The sequence below is a fragment of the Aspergillus viridinutans genome, assembly GCF_018404265.1.
Source record: "Aspergillus viridinutans IFM 47045 DNA, scaffold_3, whole genome shotgun sequence".
In the NCBI taxonomy this organism is placed as follows: Eukaryota; Fungi; Ascomycota; class Eurotiomycetes; order Eurotiales; family Aspergillaceae; genus Aspergillus; species Aspergillus viridinutans.
In genome coordinates, this window is record NW_025091219.1 from 1,220,481 (window position 1) to 1,239,673 (window position 19,193).

Sequence of the window (19,193 nt, forward strand, 5' to 3'; positions counted from 1 at the left end):
TAAGGACTTCAGAGCAGTTTTTCGCCACGAAGATTTCGGTATTTAAGCGGCGACAAAGTTCTTGACGTCTGCGACCAACGGTGTTAGCTACACGAGCGAATACGTAAATGGCAGCGATAAGACTTACTCTCGAGCCAGCGAACGTATTCCTTCTGCTCCTTGACCTGAATGTAGTCAGGAATCATGTTGGCGAGCTCGGCGTTGATGCCTCTCTCTTCGAGGTAGCGCTCGAGGAAGGTCTGCAGGTCCTCGTCAAGGTTCTCGAAAGGAGGACCAGCGTAGAGGCTCTGTCTGGCCCAGTCTTGCTCGGCAGTTTGGGCGTGCGCGAGGTCGGGCTTCGAGAAGTAAGACACCTCCTCGATCTGGAACAGACCATCCTGGGCAACGGTCTGGATCAGGAGAGAACCGTTGCCGGTCTTTTCGATGGTGATGTTGACACGAGCAGGGAAGCTGGGCTCCATATCACGGTCTAGATCCTCCATTTCGCGGTCAGCGGGAGCAATGCGATCCTCGGGGTGCTGAGCAACACCACCAGGGGCACCGCGACCCTGGTTAGCGGGCTGATGGCCTTGGAAGTCCATTTCATCGGCGAAAGCGCTGTCATCAAAATCCTCCTGTTCGCTCAGGTTCTGAAGGTCGGCGACGGTGAAGGTGAGTCGGATCCTGCCCGTAGATGGAAGTATTAGCGAAGGAGCCGAAGGTTCTCTTTGAGAGATACTTACTCCTCCTTGCCGAACTTCTTGGTCAACACAACTTCCTGTTCACCAGGAACATCCTTAACCTATGTACAATCCGTGAGTCCGTGTCGAAATTAATGACGGTTCTGGTTCGTATACTCACCTCCCAGGAGTTGTTCTGAAGAACATACTGGATGTTCTGGACCGAGGTCTCCAGATCCTCGAGGCCGGAGGCCTTCTCATGTTTCAATTCATCCTCAAGCTTAGCAGCAAGTTCGATGTCACCTAAGTTGAAGACATTGGATGTTAGCTTGGCGTTTTGCTCAATGAAACCAGCCTTGCGAAGGCACCGGAACTCGCGCCCGATCAATAAATGAAGATGAGGAAAGAAAAATTTGAAGACTATCTTTCCCTCCATAGATAATTTGGAGGAAAATCTTTATAGAGATCTTTACCTTCAGCAGGAGATTGTCTGTAAACACTAGAGGTAGAGAAAGCAGCGTAGGAGGGTCTTGTAGCCTGCTTCAACGAAGCTTGCAGAAAGCTATTCTTGGGAACCGACAGGAAGGAGGACCGGGAGGTGGTAGCGATGGACCGCGAGAGTGTGCGAGGCACGGAACGTGCGAATGTGCGAAGAGAAAGCATCTTAAAGATTGATGAAAATGTGATGCGCAAAAATGGCAGATAATACGGTAGTAATCAGATGGTATGAAGTTGAGAGGAAGTTTTGAAGCTGGCGTGAGGCGAACCGATGATGTTAACCTTCCGACCCGCCCGCCAAGACTGGGAAGCTTCTGCCATTTCCGCTGATCCAACTATACTCGTCTACCGGAGACCGGAGTACAGGATGAGCCTACCTACACAAGAGAGGAAGAAGAAGAAAAAAAAAAAGGAATTCGGTTCTTCGCCTTCCAGTTACTTGTACTAGCTCTTTGCTTTATCTGCATCAGATTTTGATCCAATGGGTGTCGAACGGCGTCCGCATTTAAGCTCTATGGCAACATAGGGCAAGATCTAGAGTATATCTACTTGACGACTCAAGTGCGGCGGTATAGTATGATAACTTCATGCTCAACGTGCAGAGCGCCGTAATTCGGTCACGTTCTAAGCTGGAATCTTTGAAAAATATTGACGATGCACAACAAAGTGCCTGCAGCATGTAAAAGTGGTAATTGTAATATGTCGTATGTAGCATCTTCGCCGAAGATCATCCGCCTCGGTATGTATAAAAAGAACACCAAAAAAAAGGCAGAAGGAAACCAGCCTCATGAAAGTCCCTTGGGTGGAAAAACCGATGGCTGTTTTCCGCCGTCTTTGGTAATTCTGGTAAATTTCATCATGCTGAGGCCGGACCAATCTCCGTTCCACGATGCGAGGCCTTTGATCACATCTTCTTGACTTAAATCAGGCATCCAGAATCCAGTCTTAAACTCTTTGTTCTCAACCTCTGTCCGCTGTAGTAAGGCCACTTCGCGCTTGCTTGGAGGTCGGCCTTTCCTCCGCTCACTCTGTAATTGTTCGATCTCGGGGACGCTACGGTTAATATACCTAGCGAAGCAGATGTTAGCATGCGACTGCGCAAGAAAAAGTAACGGCATAGACATACCGGACGACCAAATCCTTCATATCATCTTCTAAGAACGGTTTAGATTCTTCCGCAACGGTTTCTTGGAAGTACGTAACGCGATCAACTAGGGAGAGGGTCTTAGAATCAGCTCAGTCAAATCCGTAGAGGACTTTGAAGTATGGACTGACTATAGGACTGTCTCCCACGGGCCATCAATGCTGAGACTCGAGCTACTCGATCGTCCCTTCCGTTGGCTCGGCGCAATCTCTTCGCATCTCTGCTGTTCTCATGGAGCGCATCGATCACACCGCGCTTCTTGGAAATATGCTTGTGTACTTTCGTGAAAGACTTCGGCATTGTGTCGATTCCCAAGCTTCTATACTTGCCAGATGTCGATGTAAAGTCGAAACTTCCTTTTCTGATAATTTTCTGGTGCAGACGGCAGAATTAACAGGCGGTGATGACGGAAGTAGAGACCGCCTCCCTTGACCCAATCAGAGCTGCTCTCTCGATGTACCGCGTTCGCGCGTCGATACCTAGGGACAAGAAGGAATAAACATTCCAGCCTCGTTGTCAGGGCCCAGCATTTTGTCTCTGGTCAGTTGGTCAGGGTGGCTGACTACTGTCGTTGATCCCTCTTTTATAGGAACGCGGCATCCCAACACCCCACGCCCTCAGACTCTTCGAACCTTTAGCCTAACAACACCAGAGCTGATGCCCGTCTTGGCCGGTTAAGTGCACGGCAGGAGTGTCTTGCCTTTGCAAGAGTGCCCACCATGGGCATCAAAGGTAAGCTTTCCCTCTTCGCCATGATGAATGGCAGAGAAACTGATTTATTATTCAGGACTCCATGGCCTTCTCAAATCAATTCAGAAGCCATGCCACGTGAAAAAGTTCAAAGGGCAAACCCTCGGGGTAGATGCGTATGGCTGGCTACATCGCGGCACTGTTGCCTGTGCTGTTGATCTCGTTCTCGACAGGCCTACGACAAAGTATGTGATCACAACCAAGACGCTCCGCGAGGGCATGACTGATTTTTCTCCAGACATGTCGATTTCGTCCTCAATCGTGTCCGCATGCTCCTCTACTTCGGGGTAACCCCGTACCTTGTCTTCGATGGAGACAATCTCCCCAGTAAATCCGGTACCGAGTCCGAGCGGCTTCAGAAGCGGCAGGCGAGTAAGGCTCTTGGATTGGAGCTTCAACGAAAGGGTCGTATGGCGGAGGCCTACCAGGAACTACAAAAGGCCGTGGATGTGACTCCTTATATGGCTCGCCAATTGATCGAGGAACTGAAGAAGATGGAAGTCCAATACGTCGTCGCGCCGTACGAGGCGGATGCACAGTTGGTATATCTTGAACGGCAGGGCATCATCAATGGTATCATATCTGAAGACTCGGATTTACTTGTCTTCGGCACCAAGAGATTGCTGTCTAAACTCGACCAACATGGCGATTGCATTGAGATTAATCGAGCAGACTTCACGGCCTGTCGCGATATTAGCTTAATAGGATGGACAGATGCTGACTTCCGACGAATGTGTATCCTCAGTGGCTGCGATTATCTTCCCAACATCCCCAGAATGGGTCTGAAGACAGCTTATCGGAGCGTACGAAAGTACAAGAACGTTGAGAAAGCACTTCGTATGCTACAATTTGACGGGCAATTTCACGTTCCCACTGATTACCTTGAGAATTTCAAGCAAGCTGAGCTCACGTTCCTATACCAGAGAGTTTTTTGTCCCAAGGCCGGCAAGCTCGTCCCTTTGACTCCACCCGGAAGGGATGTGAACCTGGAGGAGCTACCCTTCATCGGGCGCGATGTGGATGCGGAAATCGCGCTGGGAGTTGCACTCGGCGACTTGGATCCAACGACGAAAGAGCAAATTGTGCTAAGACCCCAAGCTCCGGGGAAGATGCCAAGCGGAATTACTCGGCGGCAGACGCTCGGCTCTGCGGCAGAGTTGAAGCCAAAGAAGCCCATCAGCGCATTCTTTACTCCAAAGCGGATGCCGTTGGCTGAGCTAGACCCCAACAGTCTAACACCGTCTCCGAGTCAGCAACGACTCCTGCAGCGTCATGCCAATAGTTCTTGGGAGAGTAGTCCTGCGCCATCGCAGCCAGGCCTTATGAGGTCGGCGTCTGCTCTTGATCCGTCCAACCGATTATCTAGTCCCTTGGTCAGAAGTGTGGAGCGTACCTCTTTCTTGGCCCGCGCGGCTAAAGCGTCAACTTTTCAACCCGCCAAGCGGCAACGCCTTTGCGCCGACACAGAGGAAGAAAGCTTGCCGGAGCGTGCGGACTGCCGCAGTCGTTTCTTCGCGCCTTGCACCAACAGCTCTAGTCCAAGTGGCTTGAAGGCTGCTCGAACCAAACGCAAATCAACGTTGGAAGTTTTCTCTGATGAGCTTGCAGAGCAAATAATGACGCACCTTCCTGACCCCGATCAAGTTTCCAGTGACTCCAAGGAAGGTGTTGATTCGCCCGGAGCGTATGTGTCAGACGAGAAAGATGGCAAACCAGTGCTGTCAAATTACGTCTTCAAGTCCCAGGCTAAGGAGAGTAACTCTGGCTCATCCCGCAATCTGATGTTGCCAACCTCATCTGGTCCGTCCCCGCGGCGTCGGCTCACTCCCCTGCAGCGACTTGGTCAAACTGCTCTTGCTCGTTCTCGATCTCTGAATGCCCTTCCTCAGACTAAGGCGTTTGTCCCTCCCAGCCTGGTTGAACGTTCAGCGACAACATTTACTCAGGGCAGTGAAGACTTGATTATTCCCAACACTGACGACGAAGATGATGGCGATGATAGCAGCAAACCGCAGGAACCGATCAATCTGGAAAAGTTCTTGTATGCCAGATAACAGAGAGGTACTCCGGTTATTGGAGCAGATTTTGTTGGTTTGCATGGACGAGTGAACATTAACTCAGCGGAGCACAACGGCGTACTTCGGACGATTTGCATACTACTATTTTGCATTGATACTTTTGGTATACCCATATCTGAATTGGGCGGTCTTGTTGGGCTACAAGGTTTGGGAGGTGTTTGACATTCACGAGAAAGACATGGTTAGTTAAAATGGAGTAATATACATACAGAGCACATTCGTAATAGTTTTCAATCTTACTGTGCCTGTCTATTGTTGGTAGTGGAGTTCTTGACACTGGAAAATCGCGAGGCTGGATCGATCATGTTACTGATAAGCCATGGCGCTAATCCTATCAAGGTATAGCACTAGATGGGCGCTAGTGGGGGTGCCTGAAAGTGCAGGCGGTCAGGCGTGGTTACCGGGAAACGGGCAGCGTAAACAAACGGCGTTGGCCCAGCCTCCTGCATTGTAGGTATGGAGATGTCTCCCAGCCACCAGGTACAGCACAGCATCATCATCGTCTGTGTCATCACCAAGGCCCTGATGCTGTAACTGTCCCTCGTTGTGAAAAGTTAGAAGCAGAGAAGGAGATTTAGGCCGCAATTGTGGATTTGTCCAGCTACGCTCCCTTCCCTCTCTTTCCCCTCCATTCTTCTTCCTACTATACCCTCTCTCATACTTGCCTGCTTTTGGCAGATACCTATCTCCGCTAAATCTGATATCCCAGACTGCTTTGAGTCGAGACTCTGACCATCTTGAATAAATAATCAGGTGTCGTTCTTTGAAAGAAGCCACATTCTTTGAAAAGCTCCGTCGACTATATCGCATTGAGCTATTCGCGTGACCCATCCGAGCCTCGATCCACATTCCATACCACCACGTTGTCACAGCATCGTCAACTCATCTGAATATCTTATCTTATCTCAGTGGTCAAGATCCTCTACAAGACAGTACATAGTGGTGACTGTACTCGAAGTCAACCTGCGTGCTACCAAGTTCAACCGGCTCAGAAAACGTCTTGTGACCGTGCCCATCGCCGCATAGTGACCAGCAGCGGCGCTATAGGCACTCCTTCTCGGGAGTCCGAGAAGTGAGTTACTCAGCGTGAAGGAAAGGCGCACGGGAGATCCGAATCTGCTCTCGCAATGCCTGTCAGAATTGGCGCCGGGCTTGCCCGTATGTAGTGCCCTTCCCAGTTAATTAGTATCAGAGTATACTGACCAGGCCTCAGGGTTTATTCCAATGATTGGTTATCATCATGTGCTCATGATTATCATTGCTGTGGCGATCATTCTTCTGTGTAAGTTCTCCGTCTGCCACATGGTCCTGTGCGGAATGTGGCTAACTTGTCCTAGCCTTACTACTGGCCGGATGTTCATCATCATCACCGCAAATACCGGATATCTTTTTGATCTCTTTATACTATGAGCGTTATAGCCCGATCTTCGATAAGGCGCAGGTGGATCCTGGCGTGGTGACAGCGACGGCAAATATTGTTGGTGGTGCCCAAATGGAGGTCCGTGTGGGATATTTCGGTATCTGCGTTCAACCTGAAGGCGGAGCCTACATCTGCAACTCAAACGCCACGGCATTGGCTGAGATTGTAACCGTCGACCAAGATCCGTTGAATCTAATTTGGGTGGCATCGACATTCAAGGACGCAGTCGTGTTCCCTTATTTGCTGTAAGACCTTTGATCCCCCGTCTGTTTACGCGGCATTTGCTGACTTGTACGAGTATTGTTGCGGTCGTCCTGGCCTTTCTCTGCTTTATCCTCCTGGCCACATTCCCCGGCTGGCACGAAGAGATCGATGCCACCGGCTCAGAACGAGAGGTCAAGCCATTTCCCTCGCGCCCCGTCTCCCAAGCTGCCTTGGCGCTCATCTTTGTCGCATCTGTCTTTGTGCTTGTGTCGGTACTATGGCAGCATACAGCATCAGTTGCTGCAACGACAATAGCGCAGGACATGGGCAACGGGAGCGTCAGGTCAGGAGTTGGAACCTCCGCCATGGTGCTGGGCTGGTTCGGCTTCGTCCTCTTAGTGGTCGTAACGATAGGCCTCTTGGTGATGATTCTGAGCATCAGCCTGATAAGGCAGTTGACAGATGAAGAATAAGCGCCACAATGGGCGGCACTCATGCATTTTTGATATTTTTTACGACGCATGTTCTATGTTTAATTGATTGTCATGTTTCCACGAAAGGCACACGAATAATACGACAACTGGGACGGGGAAACGGGTATGGAAAGGAATTTCGAGACTCATGAAAGAGACGAGTTGGAGCCGTCTGCCACAGGCACTTGGAAATTGCAGGTGCACATTCAGCTTTGTTAGATGATTTGTGACGGATTTTTGTGATTTCTTATCATGTATAAAAGATGATTCCCCTTTATTTCTGCCTCTTACTTTACTTGTGTGCGGTATTGGAATCATCACTCACATGGATGGGATATGGACATAGCGGATTGATGACTTCGTTTCTGGTTGGAGATCTGTGTGTTTGCATGTCGATGTTTGGCTGTGATCCAACAATTACAATATGAATCAAGACGATAGATGAATTTATGCTACTACTGATACATATGTTTGGACGTCTTGGGGACCAAGTAGAGTGGAAATGGATGGAAACGTCAACCCCATCCTGCCACGAACAATTAACCTGATCCTTGCACTAGACACGTGATATGTCTTATTGGCCAAGGTCATTTAGCCTCCATCATGCCATCGCCCCCATTTGCCGCCCAGCAAGAGGCAATTTAGCCAGGAATGGGGTCTCCTACACCCCGGCTGCCTATAGCTCAGACTGTACTCCGTATGGAGAAGGACGATATGATAGTGAGGATGTATCAACAAGAAAATGTTATATATCGGCTTCATTTTGTACTTGAAATAGTTTGTAAGTCCAGTAGAGAATGGCAAGCCTAGTCATATCTCCCATCAGGATACATGCTGATCATCCATCACTTTAAATGAATTGCACTTTCTGCAACTCTGCTGATCCGGTTCTGGTCATCACTCGTGCCATCCATTATGGGGGAACATTGTTATGGGCATACATGCTACGATCCCGGCGTCAGATCATTTACAAGCGTTGTCGACGACGACCCCGTCAATGAATGATGACGCTTTCTTTCTGCGTCGACTTGTGGGTGGAGTCGATTTCATTAGAGCGTGTTATGCGGTAACCAGTCCAAATGGATCTGGTCCAATTACTTGACAACGGGTCGATTAATGGAAGTAGTATGTGATCGGGTAACCCTGGATGAACTCTTTGGACTGTTGAAGTAGAGATTTCCCACCTTCTCACCGCTAATGATGCCGATATTGATGAATATGATGAGACTGAAGAGAGCTCGAGCTCGGAATTTCCACAGGACCCATTCTGTTGCTTGAGATTCGCTCTCAAGAAATAACAGGAATTCGCACTGAGCCAAATCCTGGAAAGGAGCTTGCACACTAGGATAATCGAGGAGCTGCAACGGTCCCTCGGAGTGAGACACCGGCTCCCATCGATCGAAATTGTTGACGGCGTCCAGGGTTTGCTTATACCCGCGCGCCTGGAGGTACTCCGGCGCAGGGTTCGGTTGGCCAGACCGAACAAACTCGGCAAAGTAGGCAGACACGAGCTGCATGGAAAAGAGGTCGAGAGGGTCGCGCAGGGTGGTTAGCGTGCCAAAGACCCAGGGCAGATCTGAACCATGGAGACGGAAGTAGGGCAGCTCCGGGTCACCATTTGGAAACTCTGGCGTTGCAGGAGGGCCGCCGAGGTTGTTAGGGTCATACCCTCCGGTTGACCTCTGTATCTGATAGAAGTATGAAGGTTGAAACACCCCAGAGACAACACCGGCAAATACAGTGGCCTGGTCGATACAGCGAAACTGCAAGTCTGTCGCAACCCGTTGAGAGACGTTGAAAGAGTCCAGCCTCACGTTGCCCGTGTCGTAGTAAGGGAATAGTCCCGAGTCGATGACAGATTGGGCATATTTCTCACTGATACCTAGGGCTGCTTGGACGCCTTCAAGCTCGGAACTAACTGGAGTTTTAGGGTACGTGCTGAACGAAGCGCCGTCGTGGGCGACAATGCCGAACATGACCGGCACATTAGAAGTAGTGACCTCTTTCCGAAGTAGATCGAGCTCCTTTGTTGTCACATAATGGCCGTCTTGGACGACATAACGCGCAACAGTCTGCAATCCGACGAGGGTTGACGCAGGAACTTGTCCCAGGCAAGATATCTTATGTTCCAGATTGCCGCTGTGGCAGCCTGCTTCGGAGAAGATTTGCGGACCCGCTAGTTTATAGGACTCGTCAATTGTGAGATATGAACTGTACGTCGTTGCGTAGTCGCTCTCCAGCCCGAGCCCAGCACCGCCACCCAGGTTTGACATGGCAATGGCGCCTTGGAACTTTCCGGAAGCAGGAGGAGACCCTAGTAGCACTCTGACCGAGCCAGCGCCGGCCGATTCACCGATGATGGTAATCTTCTTTGGATCACCTCCGAATTGCGCGATATTCTTAATAGTCCACTGGGACTGTTAGTCCTGGGAACCTCTATAGGGAGAAGTGGGAATAGTACCTCAAGGGCGAGAATCTGGTCTGATATTCCATAGTTTCCGGTAATATCAGTGCCAGGAATAGCCAGAAATCCAAGTGTCGACAGCCGATAGTTAAATGTGACCACCACGATGTCCTCGCGTGATGCCAGATTACCACCATCTGTAAGCGGATCTGCACCTGTTCCTCCAGTAAAGCCACCGCCATGTATCCAGAACATGACAGGCTTCAGGCCCTCTCGCGATCCCTCCTTGGGTATGTAGGGTGTTTGAATGTTCAGGTATAGACAGTCCTCACTGCCGCCGCTGCTCTGAGCACATGCAGAACCATAGTTGGTCGCGCGGATAATCTTGTCTTTGTGCGGATAAAGTGTTGCGTACTTGAAGCGCCGAGGAGGGTCGGCATATGGAATACCCAAGAAGCGAAACGACTTTTCATCGCGGAAACCAATATACGAGTTACCTTCCGACATTACTCGCAGCCGCTTCGGACGACTGTTTGTGTCGGAATCGTTGCCTGTCTGGGTGCACAAAACGGGAAGCCTTGCATTTTGAGGCGGAAAGTTGGAGACAGCGAAATCATCCGAGTCTTTGGAAACAGAGAGCACGCCTTCGCGAATGTAAAAGTGTGCGTCCGATTTTGTTCTTCCCGAGTGTGCAAGCCATGAAAAGAGATGCTTGAAATCCTCTTTGTGTTCTCGAAGGCTTGTTTGGGAGATCAGCGTCTCTCCAAATTCCTGACATGCTTCACGTACATCTTGCTGAAGCATTGGGTCAAGTAGGATTGCACTGATGTGGTTTGAAGCGTCCGATGCATTCAGATTGTTCTGATAGAGGAGCGTGAGAGAAGTCTTCTCGTTGGCCACAGACACATGCTGCGCAACGAGTCCGAGCACAGTGGGGACAATACTCCCAAGGATGAAGCAACGTATCACCATTGTTATCGCCTCGATTGACCGATTCTCATACCATTGTCTTGCATTGAAGCAATAGGAAAGGCGTCTAATTGACAGTTCCTGCTTGCTCGGGAGAAGTGATATTCCTCAACAGTAAAGTGTCACTTCACAAGTAACACCTTATCAGACCTTCTCTCCGCAAGAGCTATGGGGACGCCCCGTTATTTTGTAGTCCCTGCAGATTCTGAATAAAGGGCAATGAGGACCAGGGTCATCCCCCATAAACCCGTGGAGTCACCTGGAGACGGAAATCAGCCGGTAGGGAATGGGACTTCGGTCCGGAAGCATGCTGATTAGGCCGTCTGGGCTAAAATCGACGATAATAAGGCCCTCAGGGTGAAGGGCCTGTATTAAAGTCAAGCGCATTGGAGAATTAGATCGTATTTGCCTCCAAGCCATCGTGGGAGTCCAACTTTAGCCGAGGACTCATCTCGACCCTTGAAAGGGAGTCACCAGACTTCCCGATTCTGCAGTACAGCCAACTAACGGAGAATCGACCAGTTCGAGTACGGCGTCAGTGCGCCTTGATAATTTAGCCAAAGTTGAGGTTACACTCGTTCCTTAACGAGATGGACTCATATCCCCTAGATTGGGTCTGCTTGACAGCCATGAGGGGTCTAATCACACAGCGCTAATATAGTGGAATCCGCAAGAGGGGGAAATGCGGACCGAATGTGCGCGAGGATGTTTGTTGCATGGAGAAGATCTGATCATCTGAGGAATGTGTTGTAAAGGATACATAGATCTTAAGGGAGGATAGAGATTAGTCTGGAATCTGGATAGACATGGAGACGATAGTGGAGCGTCGATCCCCCCTTCTCCTTAATCACTCGGAGGTTCTAGCTCTTCCAGATAGGTAGTAGAAAAAAATATCTATGTAGTTGTTCAACCAGAAAGAAAAGAAAAGAACGCCACTCTCCGGGCAAAAATATCCGATCATCTGATGGACTGATGCATGGTTGTTTCTGCAGTCTGCCTCCTGTAGCGGTCTTCAATTGCATATTTCAATCATTCTCGATGGTTGCGACTGACAAGCCAAAACTGACCGACAGAAATACGGGACACAGGATGATGTAACAGGTAGAGGGAGACAAGTTCCACATATTTCAGGAATGCACCTTGTATCACTTCCATGTACCTAGTTGCTAATTGTACGAGAATATCAGAAGTGCAATGGCTGTTGATCTGCAACATAATGTATGGTGGATGCATTTCGACCCTTGAAGGCAGATACTAGAATTCTCAAGGGGGTCGAAAGGGCAAGTATAAATGCCGGCCATGCTGGATCAATCAATTGAAAGGCATCATTTCACACCCCAGATAAGACTCCGACGCCGAGATCGACCACAGGAACAATGGATATTATCAAAGACAAATAAGATGCAGCAATTCCCATGGAAATAAACCCTAATCGCCAGCTCAGTATTAGTAGTTCATGACAGGTCCAGCACCGCCTGGTCCAGGTTTGTCTTCGTAACCGCCATCATATCCACCGTGGTCATCCAAGGATCGATAGCTAGCAGGACCGCCATCGCGCCCACGGCCTCGACCACGCGCGCCTCCACGACTTGAGTGGCCCTTACCTCGTGGCGCTCCCCCACGGCCGCGACCACCGCGGTGCGAGCCACCACGACGTGGTCCATCATCATGATGGCGGCTGTTCCCACCATAACGGGAATTATAGTACGGTTGTGGTCTCATGTGGGATGGCGGCTCATCATTCTGACTGGATTGTGGATACAGGATATCCTGATCACGTTCTTGTTGATGGCGTCTCTTGCGGCTCTTGTTCAAGAACTGACTCTCCCACTCGCCCTCATGGGGATTCTCTTCTTCCACACGCAAGACGACTTTCTCACCGACGACAGTTTCAAAAGTCAAAGCTTTCTCAGCTGGTACAGGATGCCAGTTCTGAATCTTGCCCGCATCAATAGGACGAGCGCCTTTGCGCACAGCTAGAACTATCACGGGCAATGGATTCTCTGTGTAGTACTTCTCCGTCGCAGGAACAGGAGCCACTCGAGCAGCCCACACCTTGTTCTCAAAGACGGCAGTCCCAGTGACCTGCCAGGTGAGCTTTTTGCCAATGCCGCCGACCTTGTTCAGAATAGATCGAGGGGCAGGGCGCGGGGTAATGAGGATACTGTTAGCCATATACTTCAGATCATTGGATTCAGCAAGCCCAGAGGGCAGATGCGGGGTCAGTAGTTGGCTGATCAAACGATTCGAGTCTGCGTTAGATATAAGATATCCAGTGTAGAAAATGGTGCGCTTGATGCGCAGACGACCATATGGCGACCGGGTCATATTCGATGAAGCTTCGCGGATAGACTTATTGTGGGAATTGATCATACGCTGTACCTCGGCAGTTTCAACTACAGGGGAGAGGAAGGTGCATCCTTCCGCGACCTGAATCACTTCCGCATTGATCGGCTTCCGAGGTGCTGGCACAACCTGCAGCGACCTGTTCAAATCCTCAAAGAAGTCTCGGAAGCCCTTGACACTAGCAACAAATGAGTGATCTCTCAGGCACGGGCGTCTGACAAGAGGCTTACTGCTTCACTCGATCTTCATAGACCCGAATCTCGTCGGCCTGCTCATAAGTGAGAACGAGGTCTTGAAGGAATGTTTGCTTGAACTCCATGGTGGTTGCAAAGCGTTCGCTGTTGGGTCCCACTTCAGGCTTGAGACAGATGAGGTCAAACTCCAGCTTTCTGCTGTCCACCATGCGCCGAATAATGTCCGCGAAACCATTCTCACTTCGGCCCGTCAGAAGTACTGTGAGAGCGTCCTTCTGCTCCATACTCAGCTTGACCAGCCGTACCTGCGGCCAGTCAGCGAACCATGCCAAACCATCCAAGACATTTTAAGTCACACAATCTGTTCATTCCACCAGCCATTCCAAGCTCGCGGCTCCTCCTTGGCCATGCCTTCTCCTGTAGCTGCGAGCAACGCCGGGTCGTGCCACCATCCTCCATTTGTGAAACTTTCCAGGCTTTGTAGAAATCCAATCGTCGGGCCGTTCCAAAGTTGCGGATTCGGCAAGGGGCTCAGGAATACTGCAGGATATGAGCTTCGAAATACAGAAGTAACTGCGAACGGGGGCTCTCACAGGTGTTGTCAAAGTCGTACACATGAATAGCTCTTACCTGCGATACCGCTGTTGCATGGAGAGAGTTAATAATGAAGTTCAAGATATTTAGTCCAGGTGAAAACAGCTCTCGCACCTGGTAAATCTCTGTTGATGACGGACCAGCGCTTCAACCCTGTTATGGTGCGTGAGATAAGCTGATTGCCATTCGCATGGTTCACGAAGCCATTTCCATTGGTTTTCCCTCTTGTCATACTTGCGGCAGAGCTAAGAGGAGCAAAGCAATTCTCAGCAATGGCAGATTTGGCAGACCTCATCATTTTCCCACCATGGGTTCCAGCGTTGCGAGTTGCGTTGGTGAATCTCGAGGAGGTCGACTCGCCGCGGGTTTGGTTTTTCCCGCCACAACGTGACCTACGCCCGCAGGAGTAGGGCGGCGCTTTCTCTTCGCCGATGACATTCATTTCACCAAAACTGTCACAGATCGATTCCCTTTACTTGAAAATCAGTCTGATGTCTGATGTCTGGAGATGTCGATGTGCGACAGGAGATCCTGCAGAAAACGCTGCAAGAAGTAGCGCAAGAGGACAATGGTGACGATGTGGCTAACCCATGCGTCATCTGCCTGGAAGCAATCACAGAACCAGCTGTCACGGTGCCTTGCGCACATGCGAATTTCGACTTTTTATGTATCGTGAGCTGGCTGGAGCAGCGCCGCAACTGTCCGCTATGTATGCCTTTCTATGTCTCCCTCTAAACCTCGCTTTCGGTTCACTTCAGACTAACAATTCCTAGGCAACAGTGATGTTCACATTGTCAAGTACGAGCTTGAGGACCCTCAAGGACCGAAGCTTTACAAACTACCACCGGTTCCTCCATCCGCTGCCGATGCGCCCGTCTCTATACCTCCTCATCACCCAGGGCGGTTACCCCGTGGTCCTCGCCACCGACGACGCCCCGCAGAAAGCCCACGACCTCGGGAGCCGGACGATCCCCTAATACGGCGGCAATATGTCTACCGTCATCAGCTTTACTCTCTACGAGTCGGCTCGAACCGTCTCTCTCAGTACTGCGAACTATCACCAGAATCGTTCAATCGTGACGAAGAGCTGGTCTCTCGGGCACGGAAATGGATACGGCGCGAGCTTAGGGTGTTTACTTTCTTGAATCCGGAAGGGGAGGCAGAACTAGGGCCTAGTCGGGTGGCTCGTCCTGGTCAGCAGCGACTTGAGAGCCGACGGGGGAATAATGCCGAGTTCTTACTCGAGTACGTTATTGCGATTCTTCGCACTGTTGATATCAAGGGCAGTGCGGGGCAGGCGGAAGAGCTCTTGCGCGATTTTCTAGGAAGAGACAATGCGCGCTTGTTCTTGCATGAGCTGCAGGCCTGGTTACGGAGCCCTTACACGTCTCTGGAGGATTGGGACCGCCATGTTCAGTACGAGGATAGTACTCCTGGTGGCCCCTTGGCTCGCCCAGCTGGGGGAGGCTCCGAGGTCTCTGATCGGACCGCAACTCCGGTCTACCAACGTTCATTTCGCGGGAGAGTATCAAAACCTCATCGGCCCCGGGGGTACCAACCATCAGGTAGATCGAGGGATGCCTTGGCGCAAGCGAGACGGCTACAATACGCACGGGACAGATATATTCCTGATTAACGCGCGGAAGCGCTCCGAAGGTCACTTATGTTACCGGATAATGAGGCATGCCAGATAGAATAACGCTGTAGAATATAGACTAATGCATATATGGCCAAATGGTATCTTCAATGCTGTATGTGTGGTAGTCATTCCTCGTGAGTACTGTAGATGCAGACCTTGCGTGGTCAATACCCCGCCCGCCTATCTCCTACGAAAGCGTCCAGCGCCCCGGCCTTTACTGTTCTTGTTTCGGATCTTCAAAGAGCGGTAGTTTGCATGCGCCTCCGGATTCACCTTGCGCGCGCGAACCTTCTTGGTCTTCTCTTCTTCCACCACCGGCTTGGTGGCGTTTGCCGGACGTTCTGCTGGCTGTGGCTGGACAACCCCGATAGCTTCTTTCATCTTCTCCGAGAAGCTCTTGCTCTTCGTGACGGGTCTCGTATCCTCCCCATAGTCAGGGTCGGAATCAAGGTCTGGTTCCGACATGGTGTGAAGCGAGACTTGATCATCTTCATCGTCAAAGTCCTCGTCTTGATTTTCACCAAACGCTGCGTCAAGCGTCCTCGGCTGTTGTGTTTCGGGGACTGCTGCAAGCTCTGCGGCATTCTCATCAGCCGCCTGGTGTTCGCTTTCATCGTCCGATATCGAGCCCTGCGGCATTGAGGTTGGCTTCGAGATGACAGGTCTCATGCGCCCCCTGCGCGTTGTACGTTTCTGCCCCTTCTTCCTCCAGGGCCGGCCAATGTTGTCAGCGGGCGCCTGGCTATCGGCGACTTCGACGTTCAGAGCTGCCTGCTCCGCCTCAATCTCGCGGAGGACGTCCAATTCGTCTTCTAGCCGTTCCTCTTCCATGTCGCGTAGTCCCTGCACTAGCGCCGAGAGGCCCTTTCCGAGAAATTGGGGCGGTTTGCGCACGGCAATCGGACTCAGGCCGTCGGGGTTGGCAGAGTGAGAGGTGGCGTATCGCGCTGAATTTGACCGTCGCAAGAAAGACGGTGTTTCGGACCCGGTCACGTCGTTGGCGGTGCCATCGGGATTGGTCTGGGCATCCTGGTTCCCCTCAGCAATATGGTTGTGGTCCTCAACCATTGCGGAATAGCGGAGCGTGGTCGGGGTCGCGAATAGCGCTGACAGCATCCACTTCTTCCCGGACGATGCCGGTGTGCGTCCGGCTCTAGGGCTCTCCTCTTCTCCCTCCTCGTCTTCTTCCATGATGGTGTCCATAGTCTTTCGTTTCGACGGGGTCTGCACATTTGCGGTACGTACGCTTGCCACGCGATCTGCTGAGGGCGTTGCTGTGCTTCCGCCGGATTCTGATAAGAGGTCGAAAAGACCTAGAGCCTTTCCGTCGCGTTGAGGGGTAGGACCGATGGCTGTTTTTAGCGGTGTACGGTGCGTTGAGGGACTGAAGAGTCTGCGCAATGCCGTAGGTGAGATATAAGGATCGACCTGGGAAGGATGGGAATTCGAGATTCGATTCTTGGATGGCGTCTCAAAAGCACCTTTGGCGGTTTTTCGTGGCGTAGATGCACCCTGAACAGCATCCGGGCCATCCTTAGATGTGTGTTTGCGTTTCTTGGGTCGTTCTTCTAACCGGACAGACTTGGGATCGTCTGGGTTTCCCGAGGACGATTCAAGTGCTTTCAGTCGAGAGTACTCTTTGTATTTGGCAGCTGTTTATAGTGCAGTGTCAGTTCTCTGCGCGAAGTAGAATCTTGATAGGGAGAACATCATACCGATCTCAGGAACCTTCTTGATATCATGCCGCTCTGCTTTCCTCCCACCATTTTGCGCTGCAAAGGCCCTCTCCCACTCTTTCAGTTCCGCGCGCAGATTTGCGGACTGAGTCACGATCTCAGAGATGGCGACACTTGCCATTTTTCATGTCGAGCGTCAATTGATTTTAGATCCTATCGCAGCGACGCTAGAACGGATCAGTGGTTCAGTCATATTCCTTCTGAGCGGGCAAATCGGCCGCTCGGCCCCTTGACGCGGTCGCGAATCAATTAACGCGGGTTTGACGGCGCGGGTGACGTAGCGCGTTACTCCCACTGAACAATCACATGACAGCTCTGGACAGGAAAAATATAGGGCATAGGGCAGTCTTTGAGGGTTATCTTTCTAAATTTTCTGGATGCAATTGAGGTAAATCAGGATTTAGAAGTGGCTTGCTTTAATTGACTGTGCCTTTGTGGCTGCGTACCTGCTGCATACTGAGGAGTGAAATAGCAAATAATGAAGCAGAGATAGCTGTATTGATAGGTGCTCAGTCACAGCGCAGTAAGCCTACTTGAATCGCCTTGCATTTCGCAGAGACAAATGAACTGCATGCGACATGAGCCTTTATGGTGTCAAAATGAACCATACTACTAGTAAGACAGCGATCGGGCATCTCCAGTCCCAGAACATATTCTGGCTGGTCTTTTGAGGCAGCAATATTCGGGGATAACGCCAGCTCGGGATTTTCGGTCTTATGCAGCTCGGAGTTGACGCATTGAAAGTATTTATACCAGGAGCGGTAATCAGACAATCCTTGACTATCGTCGCCTGTGTCTTCAGATTTTTTTGTTGACCTTAGATAAGCTCCTCACTGTTTGGTCGATCATAAACATCTACGGAGTACCCCTGTCGCGATCGCAATCCCGACCACGATGTTACGATCACTTTTATCATTTGGGCGCAACACAGAGTACATCTTTCCAACCGTTGATCCAAAACAGGATGGCCCAGACTGCAAGCAAGATTGCGCCGATTGCACGGTCGAATTTCCGTCCAAGGTGAAAATCGAGAGCTTGACGCCGCTCTACGGACACATTAAACGAGTCGATACACATGTGCTGGTGGCTACAGGAAAGTCAGACTGGGTTGAAAAAGTGACGCAAGAAAAGGGCAGCTTGATGGAAGCATTAGACTCTGTCAAGCCACGACATGGTGTACGTATCTCGCCAGGGTTTTACGTATGGTATCGTCTTTCTGACAGAGCCAGCGGATCATGATATCTGCGTCGAATCTCCGCTCGCCGGAGAACCATGAGACCGAGAAGGATAACGAGGGAAATACCGTGCTGATTCTACCTTCATTCACATTTGTGGACTGCGTGAAACCCGGGGATGTGCGAGAGCTGGTTGACCGGTTCATCGACACGCCGCAGGAAGCTGGAACCTCGCAGTCGAATTCTGCACTCATGTCGCGACCGTGCCAGTATGATTACGTCGTGCTCTTGTGCTCGCATAAAAGGCGAGATGCCCGTTGCGGGATCACGGCGCCGTTGATCAAGAAAGAACTTGAAAGGCATCTGCGTCCTCTTGACCTATATCGCGATGCACATGATGAGCGCCCCGGGGGTGTTGGGATATTCTTCGTCTCACATGTCGGTGGTCATAAATTCGCGGCCAATGTCATGATCTATCGCAAGAAGGAGCAGCAGATGATCTGGTTGGCGCGGGTCAAGCCGGAACATTGCGAGGGCATTGTGAAATACACCCTTTTGCAGGGCAAAGTGGTACATCCGGAGAGTCAGCTTAGAGGCGGTTTTGATCGACTTCGGGGATTGACGAGTTGGTGATTGGACTATGGCATAATGGTTAAGAAACTTTAGCCTTACTAATGTAAATGAAAACTGGCATAACACACGATGACATAACTGGTATGCTCTTTTACATCAGCCCATTAAGTGATAGTGCTGAGGCGCCGCGCGATCTTTCAGCTTCGGCGGTCCTACGCACCTCAACACGGAAGGCCCGGGGGACTAGGGCTGGCAGAAAAGGGTTGTCGTCAGGCTTGCAATCGACTCGCTCGTAGCCTTGTTGTCAATTCGGCAGACTAGGCCTTGCTGAGTCTAA

At 50.8% G+C, this 19,193-nt stretch overlaps 9 protein-coding genes across 9 annotated transcripts; 4 read left to right on the forward strand and 5 right to left on the reverse strand.

The window, feature by feature from the left end:
- Positions 1–42: 42 nt before the first annotated feature.
- Positions 43–1,322, reverse strand: Aspvir_005387 (MAM33 family protein; the record flags this gene model as incomplete). The annotated part of the gene is made up of 5 exons (XM_043268604.1): positions 43–68; positions 128–663; positions 723–781; positions 841–962; positions 1,133–1,322. The coding sequence occupies 5 exons, from the start codon at positions 1,320–1,322 to the stop codon at positions 43–45; spliced, it is 933 nt and encodes a 310-aa protein (XP_043124539.1).
- A 620-nt stretch (positions 1,323–1,942) lies between these two features.
- Aspvir_005388 (translation machinery-associated protein 16) lies at positions 1,943–2,601 on the reverse strand (the record flags this gene model as incomplete). Its single annotated transcript, XM_043268605.1, has 3 exons — positions 1,943–2,225; positions 2,284–2,368; positions 2,433–2,601. The coding sequence occupies 3 exons, from the start codon at positions 2,599–2,601 to the stop codon at positions 1,943–1,945; spliced, it is 537 nt and encodes a 178-aa protein (XP_043124540.1).
- A 419-nt stretch (positions 2,602–3,020) lies between these two features.
- Positions 3,021–5,105, forward strand: Aspvir_005389 (putative exonuclease; the record flags this gene model as incomplete). Its single annotated transcript, XM_043268606.1, has 3 exons — positions 3,021–3,033; positions 3,089–3,236; positions 3,290–5,105. 3 exons carry the CDS (start codon positions 3,021–3,023, stop codon positions 5,103–5,105), a joined length of 1,977 nt encoding a protein of 658 aa, XP_043124541.1.
- Positions 5,106–6,256: 1,151 nt separating this feature from the next.
- On the forward strand, positions 6,257–7,226 carry Aspvir_005390 (Fig1 domain-containing protein; the record flags this gene model as incomplete). The annotated part of the gene is made up of 4 exons (XM_043268607.1): positions 6,257–6,287; positions 6,343–6,411; positions 6,467–6,794; positions 6,848–7,226. The coding sequence occupies 4 exons, from the start codon at positions 6,257–6,259 to the stop codon at positions 7,224–7,226; spliced, it is 807 nt and encodes a 268-aa protein (XP_043124542.1).
- A 1,094-nt stretch (positions 7,227–8,320) lies between these two features.
- Aspvir_005391 (putative carboxylesterase) lies at positions 8,321–10,602 on the reverse strand (the record flags this gene model as incomplete). Its single annotated transcript, XM_043268608.1, has 2 exons — positions 8,321–9,637; positions 9,688–10,602. The coding sequence occupies 2 exons, from the start codon at positions 10,600–10,602 to the stop codon at positions 8,321–8,323; spliced, it is 2,232 nt and encodes a 743-aa protein (XP_043124543.1).
- A 1,443-nt stretch (positions 10,603–12,045) lies between these two features.
- Positions 12,046–14,175, reverse strand: Aspvir_005392 (rRNA 2'-O-methyltransferase fibrillarin-like protein; the record flags this gene model as incomplete). Its single annotated transcript, XM_043268609.1, has 5 exons — positions 12,046–13,123; positions 13,176–13,444; positions 13,498–13,679; positions 13,733–13,780; positions 13,848–14,175. 5 exons carry the CDS (start codon positions 14,173–14,175, stop codon positions 12,046–12,048), a joined length of 1,905 nt encoding a protein of 634 aa, XP_043124544.1.
- Positions 14,176–14,231: 56 nt separating this feature from the next.
- Aspvir_005393 (RING finger domain protein) lies at positions 14,232–15,369 on the forward strand (the record flags this gene model as incomplete). Its single annotated transcript, XM_043268610.1, has 2 exons — positions 14,232–14,442; positions 14,507–15,369. 2 exons carry the CDS (start codon positions 14,232–14,234, stop codon positions 15,367–15,369), a joined length of 1,074 nt encoding a protein of 357 aa, XP_043124545.1.
- Positions 15,370–15,552: 183 nt separating this feature from the next.
- sld2 lies at positions 15,553–17,229 on the reverse strand (the record flags this gene model as incomplete). The annotated part of the gene is made up of 2 exons (XM_043268611.1): positions 15,553–17,024; positions 17,088–17,229. The coding sequence occupies 2 exons, from the start codon at positions 17,227–17,229 to the stop codon at positions 15,553–15,555; spliced, it is 1,614 nt and encodes a 537-aa protein (XP_043124546.1).
- A 773-nt stretch (positions 17,230–18,002) lies between these two features.
- On the forward strand, positions 18,003–18,916 carry Aspvir_005395 (sucrase/ferredoxin-like domain-containing protein; the record flags this gene model as incomplete). The annotated part of the gene is made up of 2 exons (XM_043268612.1): positions 18,003–18,284; positions 18,338–18,916. 2 exons carry the CDS (start codon positions 18,003–18,005, stop codon positions 18,914–18,916), a joined length of 861 nt encoding a protein of 286 aa, XP_043124547.1.
- Positions 18,917–19,193: the final 277 nt, after the last annotated feature.